This window comes from Hyperolius riggenbachi, chromosome 5 (assembly GCF_040937935.1).
Source record: "Hyperolius riggenbachi isolate aHypRig1 chromosome 5, aHypRig1.pri, whole genome shotgun sequence".
NCBI classification, from domain to species: Eukaryota; Metazoa; Chordata; class Amphibia; order Anura; family Hyperoliidae; genus Hyperolius; species Hyperolius riggenbachi.
The window spans coordinates 44,278,767-44,301,261 of NC_090650.1; the positions used below are offsets into that span (position 1 = coordinate 44,278,767).

Sequence of the window (22,495 nt, forward strand, 5' to 3'; positions counted from 1 at the left end):
CTTTTATAGAATGCAGAAAGACAAACCTACAAAAGTGGGCAGCATGGTGGCGTAGTGGTTAGTGCTCTCGCCTTGCAGTGCTGGGTCCCTGGGTCAATTCCCAGCCAGGTCAATATCTGCAAGGAGTTTGTATGTATGTGTGTCTGTGTGGGTTTCCCCTGGGCACTCCGTGTTCCTCCCACGTCTCAAAAACATACAGATAAGTTAATTGGCTTCCCCCTAAATTGGCCCTAGCCTACGATACATACATACATACATGCATACATACATAGACATTTGACTATGGTAGGGACTAGATTGTGAGCCCCTCGGAGGGACAGTTAGTAAAATGGCTATATACTCTGTACAGTGCTGCGTAATATGTCGGCACTATATAAATACATAAATAAATAAAAGTTCTGGTACTTATTGAGCATTGGATTTCTTAGTAATGTTGGTTAATGAATGAATTAATCTTTGCAACAAATAGCTTGATAAGTTAAGCCTTTTGCACACACTAGATTCAATTCTGAGGCCAGTTTTACAGCCAGCCTGTGCGCTTGCGGCGCAATTCTCTGCCTCTGTTGTACTGCACCACAAAGCGCAAAACGACCCTACGGATGAGTGCGCCGGCAGGGTCATATGCATAGCAAGCGCCACTAAAAATGGCGCCCGCCATAGGTGTCAATAATAATAAAAGCTGCGATTAACAGCAATGAACAGTAATTATGTCACCAATAAATCAGGGCTGTGGAGTCGGAGTCGGGGAGCCATTTTTGGGTACCTGGAGTCAGAGATTTCATAAACTGAGGAGACGGAGTTGGAGATGATTTTTGTACCCACTCTACAGCCCTGCGATAAATAGTGTCTTTTACTGTTCACTGATGCTAAACGCTGTGGCAGCAGTGGGGTAGTTAAGCAGTGTTCCCCAACCCTGTCCTCAAGGCCCACCAACAGTACATGTTTTGCAGGAAACCACAAACATTCACAGGTGAGGTAATTAGTGTCTTAGCAGAGCTGATTAACTCCCTCTGTGGATTTCCACAAAACATGCACTGTTGGTGGACCTTGAGGACAGGGTTGGGGAACACTGGTTTAGGGGGTTCAGGTTAGGCAGTGGGTTAGGGGTGTGGGGGATAAAGGTTGGGTAAGGTTAGGCAGCAGAGGTGGAGTGGTTAAGGGATAGGCATCAGAAAGGAGGGGGGGCGGGTTGGTTAAGGTTAGGCAGTGGGGGTGGAGTGGTTAAAGGGATTCCAAGGTGAGAGGGATATGGAGGCTGCCATATTCTTTCCTTTTAAACAATACCAGTTGCCTGGCAGCCCTGCTGATCCTGTGTCTCTAAATCTTTTAGCCATAGACCCTGAACAAGCATGCAGCAGATGAAGTACTCTCACTCGGCTGACGCAGGTTTTACTGATCTAGCCATTTGCTTGTTCAAGGGTTTTGTTTCAGACACTACTGTATGTCAGAAGATCAACAGGGCTGCCAGGCAACTGGCATTGTTTACAAGAAATAAATATGGCAGCCTCCATATCCCTCTCACCACAGGTATCCTTTAATGGTTAGGCAACCGAGAAGGGGGGTGGGGGGTTGGAAACATCAGAGAGCCAGGCAATGTGCATTGTTTTAAAGGAAATAAATGTCAGCCTCCATATCCCTCAGTTCAGTGTCCCTTTGAGTGAAATGGACGAATTGTTTTAAATTACGGCAAATTACAAAATGGCTTGTAGAGAATGATAAACGCCATGAGAACATTTTTCAACCCCTTGAAGTTTTGGTTTGAGGACTTTCTTGTGTCTGCTGTCACAATGCAGTCTCCAGGGAACTTCCAGTGACTCCTCTGTCAAAAGTCAGCAGAAAGTGACCTTTCCGAAGACAGCTCAGAACTAATAAAAATATCCGCCGACATGTTTTCATCACGGACAGAAAATGGTTTTAGGGAAATTAAGGCGGACTGCAGAATAAAGAGCATAACAGATTGAACTTTGGTGTGTTGGAGAGGACAGATCTGTCATCGGAGGAGGGGAAAATGCAGCGCGGCTTATGGAATAAAGTCAGTGATTCTGGCAGAGACGGGATCTGTCCGCCTGCCAACAGCCATATTTAATCTCAGTTTTGGTACAGCTAGAGAGGACAAGCAGCTGAATATGTCATCTACTCACAGAGGGATTGCTTGGGCTCTGTAATGGGGACTCATTCCTTTTTTTGTTTCTTTTTTTCGTTTAAAGTGGAAGCAAAATTTCCAGATCAAACTGCTTACTGGAGCCAGGGGTGTAACAATCACCCCCGCAATGGATGCAGCCATGGGGGAGAACCCTGAGGGAGGGTGTTGTGGCTCTGGGGTCTGACCAGGGCTGTTTTTAGGGGTAGGAGGGGGAAGCAGGGGGCACACACAGCGCCAAGGACGGGGTCTGACTCCCCCCCCCCCCCCCACTCCCTCACCTCAGGCTCACCTGTCAGCGCTTAAGAGGAAGCAGAGTGAGGTGCTGCAGGTTAGTCCGTGTTGCTGTAATTTCTGGAGGGAGGGAGAGGCGAAGGGGGAGGCCGAGGTGGGGGGGGGGGGGTCGGGACCCCCCGCTGTCTGTGTCCGCTGCTCCCCCCTCATAACACTGGGGAACCTATAACTGGCTATCTATACTGGGGGCACCTATACCTGGCTATCTATACTGGGGGCCCCTATACCTGGCTATCTATACTGGGGGCCCCTATACCTGGCTATTTATACTGGGGGCGCCTATACGAGGCTACCTATACTGGGGGCACCTATACCTGGCTAACTATATTGGGGGCACCTATACCAGGCTGGCCATACAGGAGGCACCTATACAGGTTATGTATACTGGAGGCACCTATACCTGGGTACCTATACTGGGAGCATTTATGTCTGGTACCTATACTTGGGTCACCTAAACCTGGCTACCTGCTTTTCCAATTTACGGGTTTTATTTAGGGGGGGGGGTATGCTCTGGGAGGGGAATGCCGCATAGCTAAACAGCCTAGGATAAGCATCACTGGGAGGGCGGGGCTACATAACAGTAAACAGCAATATAGGAAGTTCGTATACTGAGAGTTCTGTGCACAAAGGGAGGTATGGCTTGCTTGGCAGTTAAAAACAGACGTCATTTCCCACAATTCAATGAGGTTCACAGACAGCAAACTGGCAGGATCATGGCACTGACATCGCACATGTGGGAGGGGTTTTACCACAATATCAGCGATACATATTTGAAAAAAGCGAAAGATTTCTTGTGAGGAAGGGGGCTACTGATTGGAATAAAGTTCAGTCCTGGGTTAATATTCCTCTTTAAAGGACCACTGTCACGAAAATCTTAAAATTTTAAATACATGTAAACATATACAAATAAGAAGTACGTTTCTTCCAGAGTAAAATGAGCCATAAATTACTTTTCTCCTATGTTGCTGTCACTTACAGTAGGTAGTAGAAATATGACAGAACCGACAGGTTTTGGACTAGCCGATCTTCTCATAGGGGGTTCTCAGGGTTTTCTTTATATTTAAATCAAGTAGTGAATGGCAGTTGCTCTGTCCAACTGCCCAAAAAAGTGTACGGTGAGCAGGGAGGCTGGCCAGCATCTTTGTATAAATCTTTTTCAGGGAGTATCTTTATAAAGAATAAAGGCCATGCTGAGAATCCCCCCTGGAGAGACGGACTAGCCCAAAACTTGTCGGTAAAGTCAGATTTCCACTACCTGCTGTAAGTGATAGCAACATGGGAAAAAGTAATGTATGGCTCCTTTTTATTCTGGAAGAAATGTACTTCTTATTTGTATGTGTTTAAAATGTTAAGATTTTTTGCGACAGTCCTCTTTAAGGATGCTGCGAAGGAATTAATTCTACATTCCACCTTAAAAGAGCCTTTCCACCAACCCCGTTATGTTCATGGCTGCCACAGTTTCCCCTCAGTAGTGGTTTGGTCCTGCCATGAGGTGTGCTGGGCAGAGAAGAGTCGTAGTGACCCTTCTATACTCAGCACATCTGTTGTGTATTGGCCTCTCCCGCCTCTCACCTCCCAGCACCTCTTATGGTTGTGCTGCCTCCAGTACTGTCTGCAGTTGTTTTCCAGGCGCAGAGGCCGGCCAGCCCAGCCGCTCAGTGTCACAGCAGTTCGCAGGGTTTTTAGAGGTCATCCCATTGATTTTACATGCATGGCCATATTCCAGAATGAGGTGGCCGGCAAACAAAATGCAAGAATAAATGATGCACACGCTGCTTGCTGAGGAGGAGAGGCTGCAGGGCGGGTTTGTATGGAGTTTGCATGTCCTGTAACAAGCAGTCTTATTGCCAGCTTTTAGCGGACTTTTCGTGTAGTGAAGTGAAAGTAAACTGATTAATTCTATTTGTGGTACCCAACCTATACAATAAATCCCCTGAGTCCCTGCGTCCTCTCCTCTCCCTGTGTCCATGCCTTTGCGCTACTGCGCATGTGTGGCACGTGGGCGGGCGTTGGGACAGGAGAACTCATGGAGAAGCATGTGATCAGTTTGGTCAGCTGATAATTTGTAAGGCTTTGATTTGCTGCTCATGATCATGTGTTAAACCAGGAAGTCATCACAGCAAATCAGAGCCTTACAAATCTATCAGCTGATCAAACTGATCACATGCTTCTCCATGAGTTCTCCTAGGCAGGGCCATCCCTACACACAATACATGCAGGGAGATGTGACCCGTCTATGTGGGTACATCACCTGGTCAAAGGCATGTGACACTGCCAGGAGCCTGAATCTGCAGCCTTGCCAAAGCCAAAGAAAGATGGACGATATGAAAGGTGTTGAGTCCTAGGATGTTTTTTGGGGGGTATGATGGGTAAGCAGTCTGTGGGCATTATCAGATCAGACTTCATCTAAGCTCCTCTAATGGTGCCCATACATGGTACAATAAAAACGTTTGATTTTCCAGTTTATTTGACCAAAACGATCAAATTGAATGAAAGTCAAAAATAATCTTTTTTTTTTTATCAAGATAAACAACCAATTATCCCTTTTGTTCAATAAAAAAATAGAATCGGACATGTTGGAAAAATCTTTATATTTGATCTGAGTGATTGAACGAAATTATCTAATTGAAACAATTGTACCATGTAGGGCACCAACTGTTGGCATGCTGTAACAGTGTGCAGCGATTTTCTCTGTGGATCCTGCTTTCCCCAGCAGAATGGAGAGTTTCCTCAGTTCCTCTCAGAATCTGAGGTCTGGGATGCGATCCAGAAGTCTCTTCATGGGGGTATCTCTGGCTGCTCTATGGGCTTGATTCACAAAGCGGTGCAAAGTGTTTGCACGCCTGTGAAAAGCCCTTTATCACGCCTAAACTCAGTTTAGGCGTGATAAGAAGAAACTCGCGCGATCTCCCGCGTGCAAAGTTTTGCACGCGTAGCGCACCGCGCTGCGCGCGCAGTGTACCGTGCTTCGCGCGCAGCGTCCATTGAGCCCTATGGGAATTTGCGCGCGCAGCGCGCTACGCGCGCAAAACTTTGCGCGCGGGAGCTTCACGCGAAGAGCAGCACAAATCGGTGATAACTCAGCTTTGCACGGCTTATCACGCCTAAAGTCTTTTAGGCGTGATAACTGAGTTATCACCGCTTTGTGAATCAGGGCCTATATTTGGAGCAGGGCGACAGGAAGTCCTCCGGGGTCCCCTGATCACAGTGCTGGCACAGTCTGTTGTTCCCGGGTTTGTATGTCTGACTTTGTCTCCCAGGCTTAATTTCCAGGTTGTGATCACTCAATCTGTGGAGACCCTGGAGATATTTTAAAGGGACTCAGAGCTGTAAAATTAAAAAGATTTTATACATACCTGGGGCTTCCTCCAGTCCCATCCACTCCGATCGCTCCCACGCCGCCGCCCGCAACTTGGGGAACCGAGTCCTGTCACTGACTTCGGCCGCGGCCAGCTACGCAGGAGAAGTGCGCTCTTTGCGTATCTCTCCAGGAGCAGCTGGAGAGATACATAGAGGGCGCACTTCTCTTACACCAGACTAGCTCCGACTGACGGAATTGCGGTTCTAATAGCTGCGGGCAGCGGAGGACGTCGGCGTGGGAGCGATCGGAGCGGATAGGGCTTGAGGAAGCCCCAGGTATGTATAAAATCTTTTTAATTTTACAGCTCTGGTACACTTTAAGCCTGGAGAAAACAAATCAGTTTTACTCAACTGGGGCTTCTACCAGCCTCCTGCAGCTGTCCTGTGCCCTCGCAGTCAATCGCAGATCCTCCTGTCCCCCGCCGCCAGCTATAAAAAAGCCAGGATGGCAGCCTTGATAGACTCATTGTGTGGCTGCTGTCTTATGGTGGGCATACACGGATGCAATTATGAGCCGAATCAAGCCGCTGGCTCGATCCCGGCACATCCCCGCTCGTCCCCACCGGCGCCTGTATCGATCCCCGCTCGTCCGTGCGGGTGCTCCTTATCTTCCACTCGATTCCCCGCTATTGTCCGCCCGCGGGGATCGAGCGGGGAATCTATCCGACGGGTCATCAGACCTGTCGGATATTATCAATCGAGCCATCAGCGGCTCGATTGATAAGCAAGAAACTTGCCGTGTATGCCCAGCATCAGTGAGAGCAGGGACAGTGTGTTGCTAACAGGGAGAGAGTTATGCCGGGAATACACGATTAGTTTTTTCCGTCGTTTTCGCTTTCAATAGATTCTACTCTCGATTCACCGCTCGATTCTCCTCTCGATTTCTTATCTTTTCTTATCAATTTACATTCACTTGAATGAGGAGAATCGAAACAAAAGTAGAATCGACCAGATCTGACGGGTTGGAATTCATCTATCGAACCCATCTATCTAAAGTAAAAACTTAACGTGTATTCCCAGCATTAGGTAGACCTGTGTTCTGTGTCACCACTCACAGAGGGTAATAGGTGTGACCAATATGATCAATTAAACACAGGTGAGTGGTTATAACCATACACAAACATTTTCTATCTTTGGTTTTCTCACGGGGATTTATTATAGGCGGTCACCAAGACATACTGTAGATCACACGCAGTTTAACAGTAGTCAGAGAAGTGGGTTACCATTCTCCACTTCATTTGATTTACGCTACTTTTAGTGTTTCTCCCACTGTTCCAAGAAGCTACAGCACATTATATTGCATTTGCAATACTTTTCAAGTGCCAGTATTATCTGACTCTTTCTCTACAATAGTGGCTGTATGGTTTTATGATAATTTTTCAATAAATGCCCAGTTTTGAGTAACATATACTGATTTTGGTCCTTTCTTGGTGTTTCTGTATTCTGACCTTACCAGTGCTGGTACCTGTGCTGAAATACCACACACTTATTATTTTTCAAATAATTGTCTATTTTGTGTGATTCAAATACTACTGCAGCCAAAGGGATCAGCAGGTCTGCCAGACAACTGTTATTGTTTAACCACTTAAGGACCAGGGCTTAAACCTCCCTAGTGACCGGGCTATTTGTTATAAATTAGGCCATTGCAGCTTTTAGGGCTCACTGCAGGGCCGCACAACTCAGCACACAAGTGATTTCCCTCCCATCATGGGAGCGATCATAGCCCACCAACAGAGAGCTCTGTTGGTGGGCTATGATCGCTCCCATGATTTTTTATTTTTTTTTTATTTATAAATATCTATTTTATAATAAATTTGCCTTTTTTTTTTTTCTTTCACATGGCTATTCCCAGTACAGCGCTGCCGTAGATCGCAGCGCTGTACAGTGTAAATAGACAGTGTAAATAGTTTCACCGTCTAACAGTTAATGGACAACTGAAGTGAGTATTATCCCTGCTTGAATTTTTACTCACCAACAATTTTTTTATTTTTGAGGGGTCCCACTACCTCCAGGTGCAGGGTGCGGCGATGGGGACTACTTGCGCCCCGTCGTACGCAAACCTGTACCTGGGGGAGTGGGAGCGTGAGCTTTTTTCTAGTGATGATCTCTCGATGTACCTGTGCCACATTTTAGCGTGGCACAGGTACATTGATGACATTATCATTTTTTGGACTGGTGGTCAACTTCTCTTACATCAGTTTGTGGAAGTCTTGAATGTGAACCCGAGGAATTTGAAATTCACTATGCAATGCAGTCCCTCTTCGATCCCTTTCCTTGATATTTTGATCTCATTGGGGGAGGATGGAGTGGTGGCCACCGGTCTATATAGGAAGGATACTGCCACTAACTCTCTGTTAAGGGCAGACAGCTTCCATCCGTCCCATACGGTGGGGGGGATACCAATGGGCCAGTACCTTCGGGTAAGGCGTAACTGTTCAGATGATTTGACCTTTAGGTCAGAGGCCAAAGTTTTGAGGGATAGATTTAAAGACAGGGGCTACCCCGATGGGACATTGAGGAGGGCATTCAAGAGGGCTGATGCGAGTGATCGTACATCTCTTCTTTCGAATAAATATCGGGCGAAACGGGATGATGGGGATGCAGTGCGTTTTTGTACCAGATATTCGGTCCAGCATCGACAAATTTGCCACATAATTAACAAACATTGGCATATTCTTACCAATGATACGAAGCTCAGTAGATGTGTCCCTGAAAGACCTCTTTTTTCGTTTCGACGGTCACCCTCTCTTAGAGACAAGTTGGTCAGTAGTCATTTCGTAAATCCCTCAACAACATCCAAACATTGCAAAGTAATGGGCACATACACATGTGGTGGTTGCACCATGTGTAGGTATGTGCAGGTGGGTCGGAATGTTAGGCTACCGGATGGCAGGGATTGGACACTTGCTCACTATGTGAATTGCAATACTACTTTAGTAGTGTACTTGTTGCTATGCCCATGTGGCGCTTTTTATATAGGTAAAATGAAGCGAGAATTACGTGCTAGGATCTCAGACCACGTTACCAACATAAGGAGTAAGAACATGTCCAATCTCACCCCGGTGGCCAGGCATTTCAAAACCATGCATGCCGGCAATCCAGCTTTAATGCGGTTTGTCGGCCTGGACCGCATTCATGCATCACAACGAGGTGGGGACATGGATAGACTTTTGTTACAGCGTGAATCAAGGTGGATTTTTGATCTGGGGGCGACATCACCCCCAGGTTTGAATGAAAATACCAGTTATACCTCTTTTTTGCCTGTTTGAGGTCCTTGTGCCCACCTCGTGAAACTGCTCTCCCTGATCGACTGTGTCTCTCCCCTCTGGTCTGTATGGGAGGGGTGGTCCTCTCTGCATTCATTGCCAAACACTAGTTCTATAAGGTGAAATCTCTCTTATTTAGGATGCTTGTTGCATCCTTATTATGTGGGGTCCCATTATGTTTGCTCCCCTTTTTTGTTTGTGTTTATATATTATGATTTACCATCAACATTGTGTGGTGTTAATTAATATATGGGTCCTATTTAAACTTGAAACCCTGTTTGGAATACACATTCTCTGGGTAAAGTACCTGGGTGGGGCCTCTGTTCCCCCGTTCGGCCTGATTTGTGTTCTGGTCCGGCTCTGCCTGCCCCCTCTGGCGGTGTCGCCTGGTGCGGTTGGGGCCTGGTGGGCGCGGTGTTTGGGAGCTGTGCGGTTGCCTTTGGCCCGGCTGCTCTCTGCCGCTGTGTCCGCCCGGCCTGGCCGCCCCGTGTGTGACGTTCGGGCGGGTGGGCGGGGTTTGGCGGACGCGCCGGCGGGTTGCTAAGGCGACCGGCCGCCGTGTCTGCCTGCCCCGCCCACCTGCCCGGCATTGGCCGCCTGTGGGGGCGGGCGGGGCCGGCCCAGTGATGACGTCAGGCCGGCGGGGGATTAAGATCTCCACGGAGGAATACGGAATTTGTTGCACACCTCCAGTGGAAGCCGGAAGTCCGGCGAAACCGGTCGAGGACGCATGTGCAGCGTCCCGGCCTCCATGCTGTCTCCCTCCGCCGCATGGATAGAAGCCTCTGCCTCCTCCACAGCCAGTCTGGTGTTTTGATCATGCAGGAATCAGCCCTTACATGGATGGCAACTTGGTGCACCTGGACAACTAGCTGGATACTCATCTAATACAGGCCTTCTCCAGAGGACATTACATCAGCAACAATATCTACTATGTACACGTAAGCAGCCCCACGGGCATGGCTTTTGTTTATGTATGTGGACTGCTTATCAAAGGCAAGCTGGATTTGTGATAGTTCATCACTTGGTCTGAACTCTGCATGTGCTTTGATGTGCCTCAATGCTATACCAGCCAATTTGCTTTGCTTTAGATCGCCTACTTGATGTCTGTTGTATCTGGAGACTATGCTCTGGGCTTTAATCAATTTGCTGTGATTGACCTGCATGATTCCGACTGGAAAATCTCCTTGCTTGCACTAATCTGCCTGTCATCTATCTAAAGACTGGTTGCATGCAACTAACCAATTTTTTGTGCCGGCTGCAGTAATTTGCTGCTTATCTATTTAGAGACTGTTTGTATGCTACCGTTCTATTTTATATTGGCTGTGGCCTATATCTATACAATTCTTGGATCCAATTTGTGTCAACCAGACGTCTAGTGAAATCTTTCTAGTGCTCAAACCATCTTAGGGGATTTGTGGGTTGGTGGCGGGGGTTTTTTGAGGTCGGGGTGGGAGGCTTGCTTGGGGGTGCGGGGCGGGCACATTTTTAATATATGTATTTTATTGTTCTAGAAATTATGGATTAATAAAGTTAAACAGGTTATTACAGTAACCAATTGTGTGTAGTTTGTGCTCAATCGGGTCATACCCACCTTTCTTTATCTCACCCCTTTTTTGACATATATGACTGAGGGTGGGATGACCCGAATGTATACAAATTGACGTACCGACTCATATCCCCCGGGAGATTAATACCCGATTTGTGCGGGTTGAATTTGACTCTTAGAGTCAGGGGGTCTTTCATATGAGTCTGGGTTGTTGATGGTGAGTGTTTGGCAATGTTGCAGTGGGACACCCTCCTTGCAGGGGTAGAGCGTGAGTGTTCACAGACACAGGGGAGCAGAGATGCACAACAACTAATTAATGGAGGATTTAGGAAATTGACCAAGTTGTATGAGAGGAAATCGAGACTTTGGTGGAATCTTAAGTACAATAAGACCTACCTGGACGATCATTTTGCCCCCCTTTGGTTGCGTTTTCAAATATTTCCCCACCGACGCAATCTGAGTGAGGACTTTAAAAAGAGATGGGAGAGAAACTTTGAATGTTGCGCTAAAATTTGCCTTACCCTCATGAACGAACTGGATACTGATGATTTGGCAGAGCTAGAGATTGAGATCAACGAATTATCTGATTCTCTGATACAATTTAAAAGCGACCCACTATATAAAATTAGAAACGAGGAACTTGAAAAATATATAACACAATTTAACAAAAAACTTGTGATACAGAGAGACCAAAAGGTACTTAGAGACAGGACGGCTTATAAAGCCGGGACTGCGTACCTTTGGAACGGTCCCCCCAAGAGACATCCAAGGGAGGGGCCTAAACCCCGTAATCCGGCGGGCGGTAAACCTCAACCACGCCCCCCGGATACGGAGGAATCTGATTCCTCTATAGAACCTGTAAGCACAGTATCAGAGAGCTCCACATCAGCAGGAGAGGGTTCGTGTAAACACGACACTAGGTCGGGTCGCGATCCTCTCAAGTCCATTAAACAGAGAGAAAAGGATAAGAGACTAAAGAAAAACGAACAATCATGTCAGGAAGCTCTAGAAAATGCAGTAATGGCCGAGATAATACGAGGCACAGTAGATCCAGCCCAGGCTTTGGTAGCCCCATCGGTGTCCACATCAGTTTCATCTTCTGCTGCATCTTTTTTAGCCAGTGCCAACCCGGGGAGGTAATTGATGGCCCTCGGTCAATTGGACAGCATGTAGGCCCAGATGGTATGCAGATTATCAATTTAACAGGGGAGATTGTACCTCAGTCGTACCTGGCTCTGTTATCAAAGGGTTTGGGCTTTTGCCCTACTTATAACACAGATATCTTTGAGACTGTGGTGGACCTGCACTTGTTTGGACGCAGGGTCCTCTTACAGTCCTTATACGAGGATACACCTAAGCAAACTAGGATACCCTTTGATGATGGTCCTTGGTCTGACGAGGAATTATTGACCCTTCAATCTTTGCAGGAATTGGCCTCTGAATCAGCATCGGTGAATACGGATGATATGGGTGGTACGCCGTTTGGCTCGGGCCCCCGTTTTTATTTGCCTCGGTTGGATGATATTGGCTTACGCAACAAATCTAAGAAGTTTCCTCCCTTCACTTTGAGTCCAAACCTGAAAACTTTTATTAATGTGGTTGAAAAGGATTTGATTAAACTCAAAAATCAAAAAGCTACCACGGATAACTTAAGTGTTGGGGAACGAAAGGTTTTACAGGAGATGATTGAGGGCAATGGCAGATGGGTGATCAAACCCTCTGATAAGGGGGGAAACGTGGTCGTCATGGCGGTTGATTTGTACAGAAACATGTGTTTAGACATTCTGAATAAACGTGACTGTTATAGGAGGGTTCCCGCGTCCATGGCCACATTGTGTCAACGCAAATTGTTTGCGATAATTGATGATGCTGCAATGAGATCAGTGATTGATGAGGATACTGTTAGATTTTTGAAGGTTGATAAACCAATCACACCGACGTTCTACGCCTTACCCAAGGTGCATAAGAAATTGGACAAGCCCCCGGGTCGTCCAATCGTATCGGGTTGTGGGTCTTTGACTGAAAAGATTAGTATATATATAGATCGTTACCTTCAATCACATGTGCAAGCACTTCCCTCGTATGTCCGCGATACGTCGCATTTGTTACGTATTTTGGAGGGGCTGCAATTGCCCCCTGACACACTTTTGGTGGCCATGGACGTGGAGGCACTCTACTCAAGCATTCCCCATGATATGGGCATTCGAGCTGTGGGCACGTTCCTTAGTGAGCTGGGGATACAATGTACGGCGCATAGCGGGTTTTTATTATCCCTGCTTGAATTTTTACTCACCAACAATTTTTTTATTTTTGAGGGGTCCCACTACCTCCAGGTGCAGGGTGCGGCGATGGGGACTACTTGCGCCCCGTCGTACGCAAACCTGTACCTGGGGGAGTGGGAGCGTGAGCTTTTTTCTAGTGATGATCTCTCGATGTACCTGTGCCACATTTTAGCGTGGCACAGGTACATTGATGACATTATCATTTTTTGGACTGGTGGTCAACTTCTCTTACATCAGTTTGTGGAAGTCTTGAATGTGAACCCGAGGAATTTGAAATTCACTATGCAATGCAGTCCCTCTTCGATCCCTTTCCTTGATATTTTGATCTCATTGGGGGAGGATGGAGTGGTGGCCACCGGTCTATATAGGAAGGATACTGCCACTAACTCTCTGTTAAGGGCAGACAGCTTCCATCCGTCCCATACGGTGAGGGGGATACCAATGGGCCAGTACCTTCGGGTAAGGCGTAACTGTTCAGATGATTTGACCTTTAGGTCAGAGGCCAAAGTTTTGAGGGATAGATTTAAAGACAGGGGCTACCCCGATGGGACATTGAGGAGGGCATTCAAGAGGGCTGATGCGAGTGATCGTACATCTCTTCTTTCGAATAAATATCGGGCGAAACGGGATGATGGGGATGCAGTGCGTTTTTGTACCAGATATTCGGTCCAGCATCGACAAATTTGCCACATAATTAACAAACATTGGCATATTCTTACCAATGATACGAAGCTCAGTAGATGTGTCCCTGAAAGACCTCTTTTTTCGTTTCGACGGTCACCCTCTCTTAGAGACAAGTTGGTCAGTAGTCATTTCGTAAATCCCTCAACAACATCCAAACATTGCAAAGTAATGGGCACATACACATGTGGTGGTTGCACCATGTGTAGGTATGTGCAGGTGGGTCGGAATGTTAGGCTACCGGATGGCAGGGATTGGACACTTGCTCACTATGTGAATTGCAATACTACTTTAGTAGTGTACTTGTTGCTATGCCCATGTGGCGCTTTTTATATAGGTAAAATGAAGCGAGAATTACGTGCTAGGATCTCAGACCACGTTACCAACATAAGGAGTAAGAACATGTCCAATCTCACCCCGGTGGCCAGGCATTTCAAAACCATGCATGCCGGCAATCCAGCTTTAATGCGGTTTGTCGGCCTGGACCGCATTCATGCATCACAACGAGGTGGGGACATGGATAGACTTTTGTTACAGCGTGAATCAAGGTGGATTTTTGATCTGGGGGCGACATCACCCCCAGGTTTGAATGAAAATACCAGTTATACCTCTTTTTTGCCTGTTTGAGGTCCTTGTGCCCACCTCGTGAAACTGCTCTCCCTGATCGACTGTGTCTCTCCCCTCTGGTCTGTATGGGAGGGGTGGTCCTCTCTGCATTCATTGCCAAACACTAGTTCTATAAGGTGAAATCTCTCTTATTTAGGATGCTTGTTGCATCCTTATTATGTGGGGTCCCATTATGTTTGCTCCCCTTTTTTGTTTGTGTTTATATATTATGATTTACCATCAACATTGTGTGGTGTTAATTAATATATGGGTCCTATTTAAACTTGAAACCCTGTTTGGAATACACATTCTCTGGGTAAAGTACCTGGGTGGGGCCTCTGTTCCCCCGTTCGGCCTGATTTGTGTTCTGGTCCGGCTCTGCCTGCCCCCTCTGGCGGTGTCGCCTGGTGCGGTTGGGGCCTGGTGGGCGCGGTGTTTGGGAGCTGTGCGGTTGCCTTTGGCCCGGCTGCTCTCTGCCGCTGTGTCCGCCCGGCCTGGCCGCCCCGTGTGTGACGTTCGGGCGGGTGGGCGGGGTTTGGCGGACGCGCCGGCGGTTTGCTAAGGCGACCGGCCGCCGTGTCTGCCTGCCCCGCCCACCTGCCCGGCATTGGCCGCCTGTGGGGGCGGGCGGGGCCGGCCCAGTGATGACGTCAGGCCGGCGGGGGATTAAGATCTCCACGGAGGAATACGGAATTTGTTGCACACCTCCAGTGGAAGCCGGAAGTCCGGCGAAACCGGTCGAGGACGCATGTGCAGCGTCCCGGCCTCCATGCTGTCTCCCTCCGCCGCATGGATAGAAGCCTCTGCCTCCTCCACAGCCAGTCTGGTGTTTTGATCATGCAGGAATCAGCCCTTACATGGATGGCAACTTGGTGCACCTGGACAACTAGCTGGATACTCATCTAATACAGGCCTTCTCCAGAGGACATTACATCAGCAACAATATCTACTATGTACACGTAAGCAGCCCCACGGGCATGGCTTTTGTTTATGTATGTGGACTGCTTATCAAAGGCAAGCTGGATTTGTGATAGTTCATCACTTGGTCTGAACTCTGCATGTGCTTTGATGTGCCTCAATGCTGTACCAGCCAATTTGCTTTGCTTTAGATCGCCTACTTGATGTCTGTTGTATCTGGAGACTATGCTCTGGGCTTTAATCAATTTGCTGTGATTGACCTGCATGATTCCGACTGGAAAATCTCCTTGCTTGCACTAATCTGCCTGTCATCTATCTAAAGACTGGTTGCATGCAACTAACCAATTTTTTGTGCCGGCTGCAGTAATTTGCTGCTTATCTATTTAGAGACTGTTTGTATGCTACCGTTCTATTTTATATTGGCTGTGGCCTATATCTATACAATTCTTGGATCCAATTTGTGTCAACCAGACGTCTAGTGAAATCTTTCTAGTGCTCAAACCATCTTAGGGGATTTGTGGGTTGGTGGCGGGGGTTTTTTGAGGTCGGGGTGGGAGGCTTGCTTGGGGGTGCGGGGCGGGCACATTTTTAATATATGTATTTTATTGTTCTAGAAATTATGGATTAATAAAGTTAAACAGGTTATTACAGTAACCAATTGTGTGTAGTTTGTGCTCAATCGGGTCATACCCACCTTTCTTTATCTCACCCCTTTTTTGACATGAAGTGAGAGGAATATGGAGGCTGCCATATTTATTTCCTGTTAAACAATACTAGTTGCCTGGCTGCCCTGCTGGTCTATTTGGCTGCAGTACTGTCTGAATCACGCCAGAAACAAGCATGCAGCTAATCTTGTCAGATATGACAATAATGTCAGAAACACCTGATCTGCTGCATGCTTGTTCAGGGGATATGGCTAAAAGTATTAGAGGCAGAGGATCAGCAGGACAGCCAGGCAATGTACATTGATTAAAAGGAAATAAATATGGCAGCCTTCATATCCTTCTCGCTTCAGTTGCCCTTTAAAGTGGACCTGAACTCTTGCAAAATACAGAAGAAAAACAGAAAATGCACCCTGTATGTATTTAGAGAGCTTAGCCTGTCTAATCCCCCCTCATCTCTGACTAATCACAAGTTGTAATTTGATCTTTCAGCAGTGTCAGCTGCCTGCCTCGGCAGATAAGCTAATTTGTCAACACAGGATGTTAACAATATGTCTTGCTTCCATGATAGCAGGAAGTAGACACACTGCAGATTTATTGCAGGATTTGTATCAGCTGTAACAAATAAAGGTTTTTCTTTAAAGGTTATTATGCTGTTGCTTATGTTTTAGAGCAGAGAGGAAGTTCTGAGTTCAGGTCCGCTTTAAAAGGAATATGGCAGCCTCCATATACCTGTCACTTCAGGTGTCCTTTAAAACAAAGAATCCAGTCCGGTTTTGCTGGGCCACTTATGTTGCCCAGTGTAGTAAATGCAGCATCCCTCTAGATAGGCATTTGCAGATAGAGCTTGTGCTGCACCAGCACGGCTCACATTAGCTCTGCTCACAAAACAAACCCTCCTCACCCGCTTGTTTCTGGGTAAGCTACAGGCTGCCTCCAATGAAATAGCTGTCATCCATCCGAGCAGCCTGACTGCTCCAGCAGCATTTTGCCGTCTCCAAGCTGTGCACCCTGGAGAGGCAGGAGCAGCATCAGCAGCAGCTGAAGTCTGACATAGGCTAACAGCACGGTATGATGCGAGCATCTGCGTAAGGACAGGAGAGCGAGCATGCTCAGTGAGGCCCTCCTCCAGCCCCCAACCAGATTCCCTAAAGAGATTGATTGAACTTTGCACTTGCAAATGTCACTGAATACATTTAGCTCGTGATTTCCCCCCACCACCACCTCTGTTTGAAGGATGCTTCTGTGAGAGGAGGCAGTTGGTACCTCTCTGTTTACGTCCATCACCTGGCGGGCGGGCATGGATGCCTGTGATTTGCTGTCATCGCCTGTTGTCGGCGTCCCTCGCAGGAGACATATGTGCACTTCCCTTTAGGTGACCTCTGTGTTGCATCGGACGAAGGACCTGTTTGTCTGGGATGCTCACGTTGCCGGGTCTCTCCTCCGGTGACGAAGTTGCCGTGGCTACCTTGTACCATTGCCTCCTGGTGCTTTTACAAGCCAAGATGGGCAGGGAAGAGGAGACAGCCTTCAGCCCAGACAGGATCGCCTCTGTGAGCCACAGCTAGGCACAATAATACCCCCGTCTGGCTAATGAAGGCCACCTGGATCAGGCTTTTAAAAAGAGCCAAGGGAGGAAGACTGAAAAATTCTGACATCTGCGTAAGCCTTTCTTTAGTTTGATTTTTTTTTTTTGGGCTGCTGTTTGCTTACCTGTGGCGGGAGCAAGTAGTGTCTGTGTTCATCAGGTCCTATATTTAGACATAACTCCCGACTGACCCTCTCTTGGAGGGACAGTGCCTATTTTTGAGTCAAATACCTTTTTTGCTGCTCTGTTGTCCTTCATCTGTTTGTAGAGGACTTTATAAATAAATATATTATTTTAGGCACTGCGGTCATTTACTGTATACATCATATGCAGCCTCCAGCTTGCAGTGCAGTGTTTTATTTATTTTTAGTATTGTTTTGTCACTGCTGTTGGTATCTGTGGAAGTATCAATAATGGATTTATGTTTACCTGTGGGTTACGGTCTAAATCGTAGTCATAAATGAAGGTGTCAGTGAAGATTTGTGTCGTCCTTTCCCAATTCAGAAAGTTGTGCTGATGCTACATTAGATATGGGCTGATCGTCCTGCTTGATACTGTTGGGCTGATATTTTATAATAATTTCCAGGAACATTGTACCATATTGAAACTCTTTGATGTGGATTTATCAAAGTATGTGCAGACTGAAAACTGGAACAAAAGTAGGGCAGCCAATCAGATACCTTCTCTTGTTACATCAACAAACATGTGTGGTTGCTGTGGGCAATTGCATCAGTACCTCTGCTGATTTACTTGCACTTGTCTTGATAAATATCCCTTGCTCTGCTCACTCCTTTCTGGGACATTTGTAAATCTCTTTTGTAATGGATGTATCCTTCCTTTTTTTATGTTTATATTGCACAGGATTGATGGCCACACATTATACAATAAAATTATCTGATTTTACAGCAATTCGATAAAAACAATAGTTTCTACAGAGAAATCGAAGGCTTTTTTGTGTGTACAAATTCCGATTGGATTTATTGTTTCTTTTTTATTTTCATTGATTGGGGGTGGCAGAAATTTCGGATAATTGTTTTTTTTTTTTTTTTTTTGCAAGATTGTATGGTATGTGGTAGATTGACAATCTCATAATGCAGACACTCAAGCAGTTCTTTTCAGAGTTTTTAATCATTTTTTCCAGAATTGGGTAATAAATTGAACATGTGTGGTACATTGGTCGGCTTTTTCAAATGTCACAATCAATCAGAAAAAATGATTGTAAATCTTGAATTGAAAAGAAATGTAAAAATGTGTATGGTGTGTGGCCACCTTTCGTGTGTTTATATGCTTAAACATTTGTGTGCTTAAACCAGTGCCTTTATCAATAATGCAATACTCTTGCGCTATTAGTTTTAGCTACATTTAATTGGCACCCTCGGTATTTGCAGTGTAGATTTTACTGCACCCCAATGCTGAAACATGCTGAATGTTTTATGTTGGCTACACACTGGTTGGCATTTTTAAGCAGATCCAATCACTTCCATTGAATCTGCAGGTGATCTTCTGAAACCCAACCTATCTGATTGATATACCTCTAATAGACAGTTTATGGATCATGGCATTGATCAGTGCCACTGTAAATCTTTGAATGTGCAAGGGAAGAAGTTGGTCTGTTTCTGTTAGACTGATGACTCATCTACTGAATTGGAGCGATTTGCATAGAGCTTGTATGGTTTCCCCGTGTCTGCGTGGGTTTCCTCCGGGCACTCTTGTTTCCTCTCATATCACAAAAAAAATACAGATAAGGTAATTGGCTTCCCACTAGCTTGGCCCTAGACTGTGATACATACACTGCACCATACATACATAGACATATGGCCAGGGCTTTGGAGTCGGTACAAAAATCATCCAACTCTGACTCCTCACTTTATGAAACCACCGACTCCAGGTACCCAAAATTGCTCCGACTCCTCAAATACTCACCAGTCCCAGTCTCACCAGTCCCGACTCTGACTCCTCAGTTTATGAAACTACCGACTCAACTCCGACTCCATATACCCAAAATTGCTACGACTCCTCGACTCTGACTTCACAGCCCTGCATATGACCCTCTGAAGTAAGGAGGCTGCCATATGTATTTCCTTTTAAACAATACCAGTTGCCTGGCTATTCTGTTGATCCCCTAACTCTAATATTTTTAACCTCAGACCCTGAACAAGGATGCAGCAGATCAGGTGTTTATGACATTATTGTCAGATCTGACAAGATTAGCTGCATGCTTGTTCCTGGTGTTATTCAGACACCACTGCAGCCATATATATCAGCAGGGCTGCCAGGCGACTGGTATTGTTTAGAAGGAAACAAATCGCCTTCTTACTTCATTTTCACTTTAAGTGACAAGAAAATATACTCTGTACAGTGCTGTGGAAAATGTCAGCACTATATAAATACTAAATAATAATAGTCATTGATTTGATTCAGTAATATCTGAATTTTCTGGCTCTTGCATTCAATGAACGAATCTGATTTTACAATGAATTCAGTTAGCCGACTATTCTTAAAATATAAAATTGATTTTGTACACATGGGATATTTTTAGTAGATGTTAAAGTGCCATCAAGAGATTGCAGTGGAAGTGTGTGATCAGCATTATTCTCTACCTATACTGATTGTAAACTAGCCACAGTGTGTGCTGCTCCTTGCTTTATAAGTGCTTCTAAAATACTGTATATTGCATTATTGTTCAGGACCCATTTTTTTGGGTGCAGTATAGAATATAAATGATTAACATTCCACTCCTGCCTTCTTGATCCTAAGATTCCATATATCTTAACCATTTGGCGTCAGCATTACAGTATATTTATGTCCTCTATGACATCAGTGATAGCAGAAGGACATAAATTTCAGTCAGTAGCTGTCAATGAACAAGGAGTGAAATTGCTGGTGTCATTACCCTGGGGATCAATAAAGTACTAGGAAAGGAACCCTTTCTGGCTGGCTGCAGAGATTGGCAACTAGCCAGACACAATGTTGGGTAAGTGTATATTTAACTGCCCTTACCCCAGATAAACCACATCCTGGTGAGTCTTGGCACAGTACCACATCTCGGTGAGTCTTGGCAGAGTACCATATCTCCGTGAGTCTTGGTAAAGTACCACATCCTGGTGAGTCTTAGAGTACCACATCTTGGTGCGTCTTGGCAGAGTACCACATCGCGGTGGGTCTTGGCAGAATGCCACATTGCGGTGAGTCTTGGCAGAGTACCACATCTCAGTGGGTCTTGGCAGAGTACCACATCTCAGTGGGTCTTGGCAGAGTACCACATCTCAGTGGGTCTTGGCAGAGTACCACATCTCAGTGGGTCTTGGCAGAGTACCACATCTCAGTGGGTCTTGGCAGAGTACCACATCTCAGTGGGTCTTGGCAGAGTACCACATCTCAGTGGGTCTTGGCAGAGTACCACATCTCAGTGGGTCTTGGCAGAGTACCACATCTCAGTGGGTCTTGGCAGAGTACCACATCTCGGTGAGTCTTGGCAGAGTACCACATCTCGGTGAGTCTTGGTAGAGTACCACATCTCTCTGAGTCTTGGTAGAGTACCACATCTCTATGAGTCTTGGGAGAGTACCACATCTCTGTGGGTCTTGGTAGAGTACCACATCTCTCTGAGTCTTGGTAGAGTACCACATCTCTCTGAGTCTTGGCAGAGTACTACATCTTGATGAGTCTTGGTAGATTACGACAACTTAGTGGCTCTTGTTGTCTTATCATATCGTGATAGGTTTTGGTAGAGCACCACATCTCAGTGACCTTCAGTAGTGTTCCTTCCCAATAAATAGTCCTTCTGTTAGAAAAGTGCAGTCAGAGGAACCTGCAGAAAAGTCTAAGAAATGAGTGGGTTAATTCCTTGGAACTCAGAGTATCTCTTTTAAACGTGCAAGGTTTGGATAAGGACAGTCAATAGAGCTTTTGGTTGGTGAAAAGTGAAAGTAGGTGTCAGGCCAAGGAGATGGCAAGGTGGGGCACAAGCTTGTCTTTCCCAGTGAGCACAGAGCCTTTCACATAACTTTACCCATCTCCTCCTTTTGCTGCTGAGAGATTACCTCTTTGAGGCCAGCACTGCAGCTACAGTTCAGCAAAGTCTTATCATGAAGTGTCTTATTTTGTCATGGCATCTGGAGCAACTGCATTGAAAAAAATTAAGCGTTCTTGCGATTGGTCACTGCTGTATACTGCAAAGGTTGCCCACCTGTCTCACACACTTGAGGGTGGTACTTCAGAAATTGCACTGTATTGAACCTATGCCGAACCTATCTGCTATACAGTACAATTGGTGACTTCTCTAGCTTAGATCTTTATCATTTCACCTCTGTGGGGAATAGCTACACCCCTTCTCACATCACAGATTGAGGAGGCGGGGCTACAACATTTCCCCCCCCCCCCCCCCCCCCCCATCCAGCTTGGTGTCACTCACACTGCTCACACCAGCGGATTTTTATCTGGTGACCATACCATACCATTTGGTTTTTATTAATAAAGTACACTATTGTACCTTAACAGAGCTGTCCTTAGGACAAGGCCTGCACGATTTTAGGAAATATTTGAATTGCAATTGTTTTCTGTCAAAAATTGTGATTTCGATTTTTTTTTCACGATTTTTTTCAAATTAAGCTTATATCCTCATGAGTCACATTGCAGTTGCAAACTTTGTTTCACGAGCCAACAACAACAATAATGTTATTTAACAAAAACCCAATCATTCAAGTTGATGCCTTAGAGTAGCAATGAAAAGTGCAATAGACCAGCAGGGCTGCCAGGCATCTGGCATTGTTTAAAAGGAAAAACATATGGCAGCCTCCATACTCTTCTCTCTACAGTTGTCCTTTTAGGCTTTCAACCTCTCCCTGTTAGGTTTTAAACCAGTAGTTCATCTTTTCTTAAGGGATTCTCAAGGTTTCCTTTATTTTAAAAAAAGCCATCCCTGAAAGGCAATAGCGCAGTCAAACTGCCAGAATAGTTGTAGCCAAGTAGACAGGCCAGCCAATATAAAGTCCTTGCCAGGGAATGCTTTTGAAAAGCATATCCAAAATTTTGAAAATCCCCCATGAGGAGTTGGACTACAGAACCATTATAGTAAAACACCTCCTGTAAGTCAAGGCTGCAAGGAAGAAAAAATATGTCAAGTGCATTTACTACAGGACAGGTGTAT

The 22,495-nt window shown here is 46.0% G+C and overlaps 1 protein-coding gene across 6 annotated transcripts in view; it reads left to right on the forward strand.

Annotated features, from left to right (window-relative positions):
* The window catches only part of CACNB2 (calcium voltage-gated channel auxiliary subunit beta 2), a 352,606-nt gene that overhangs the window by 233,792 nt on the left and 96,319 nt on the right, over nucleotides 1-22,495 (forward strand). For 2 of the 6 annotated variants that reach the window (XM_068235576.1, XM_068235580.1), the window contains exon 1: nucleotides 16,878-17,420. The exons of the other annotated variants lie outside the window; for them this stretch is intronic. In XM_068235576.1, the coding sequence (XP_068091677.1) occupies nucleotides 17,352-17,420 (69 nt within the window). In that variant the 5' untranslated portion in view covers nucleotides 16,878-17,351. Of the gene's footprint in view, nucleotides 1-16,877; nucleotides 17,421-22,495 lie in introns of those variants that run through there. 6 annotated transcript variants of the gene reach the window in all.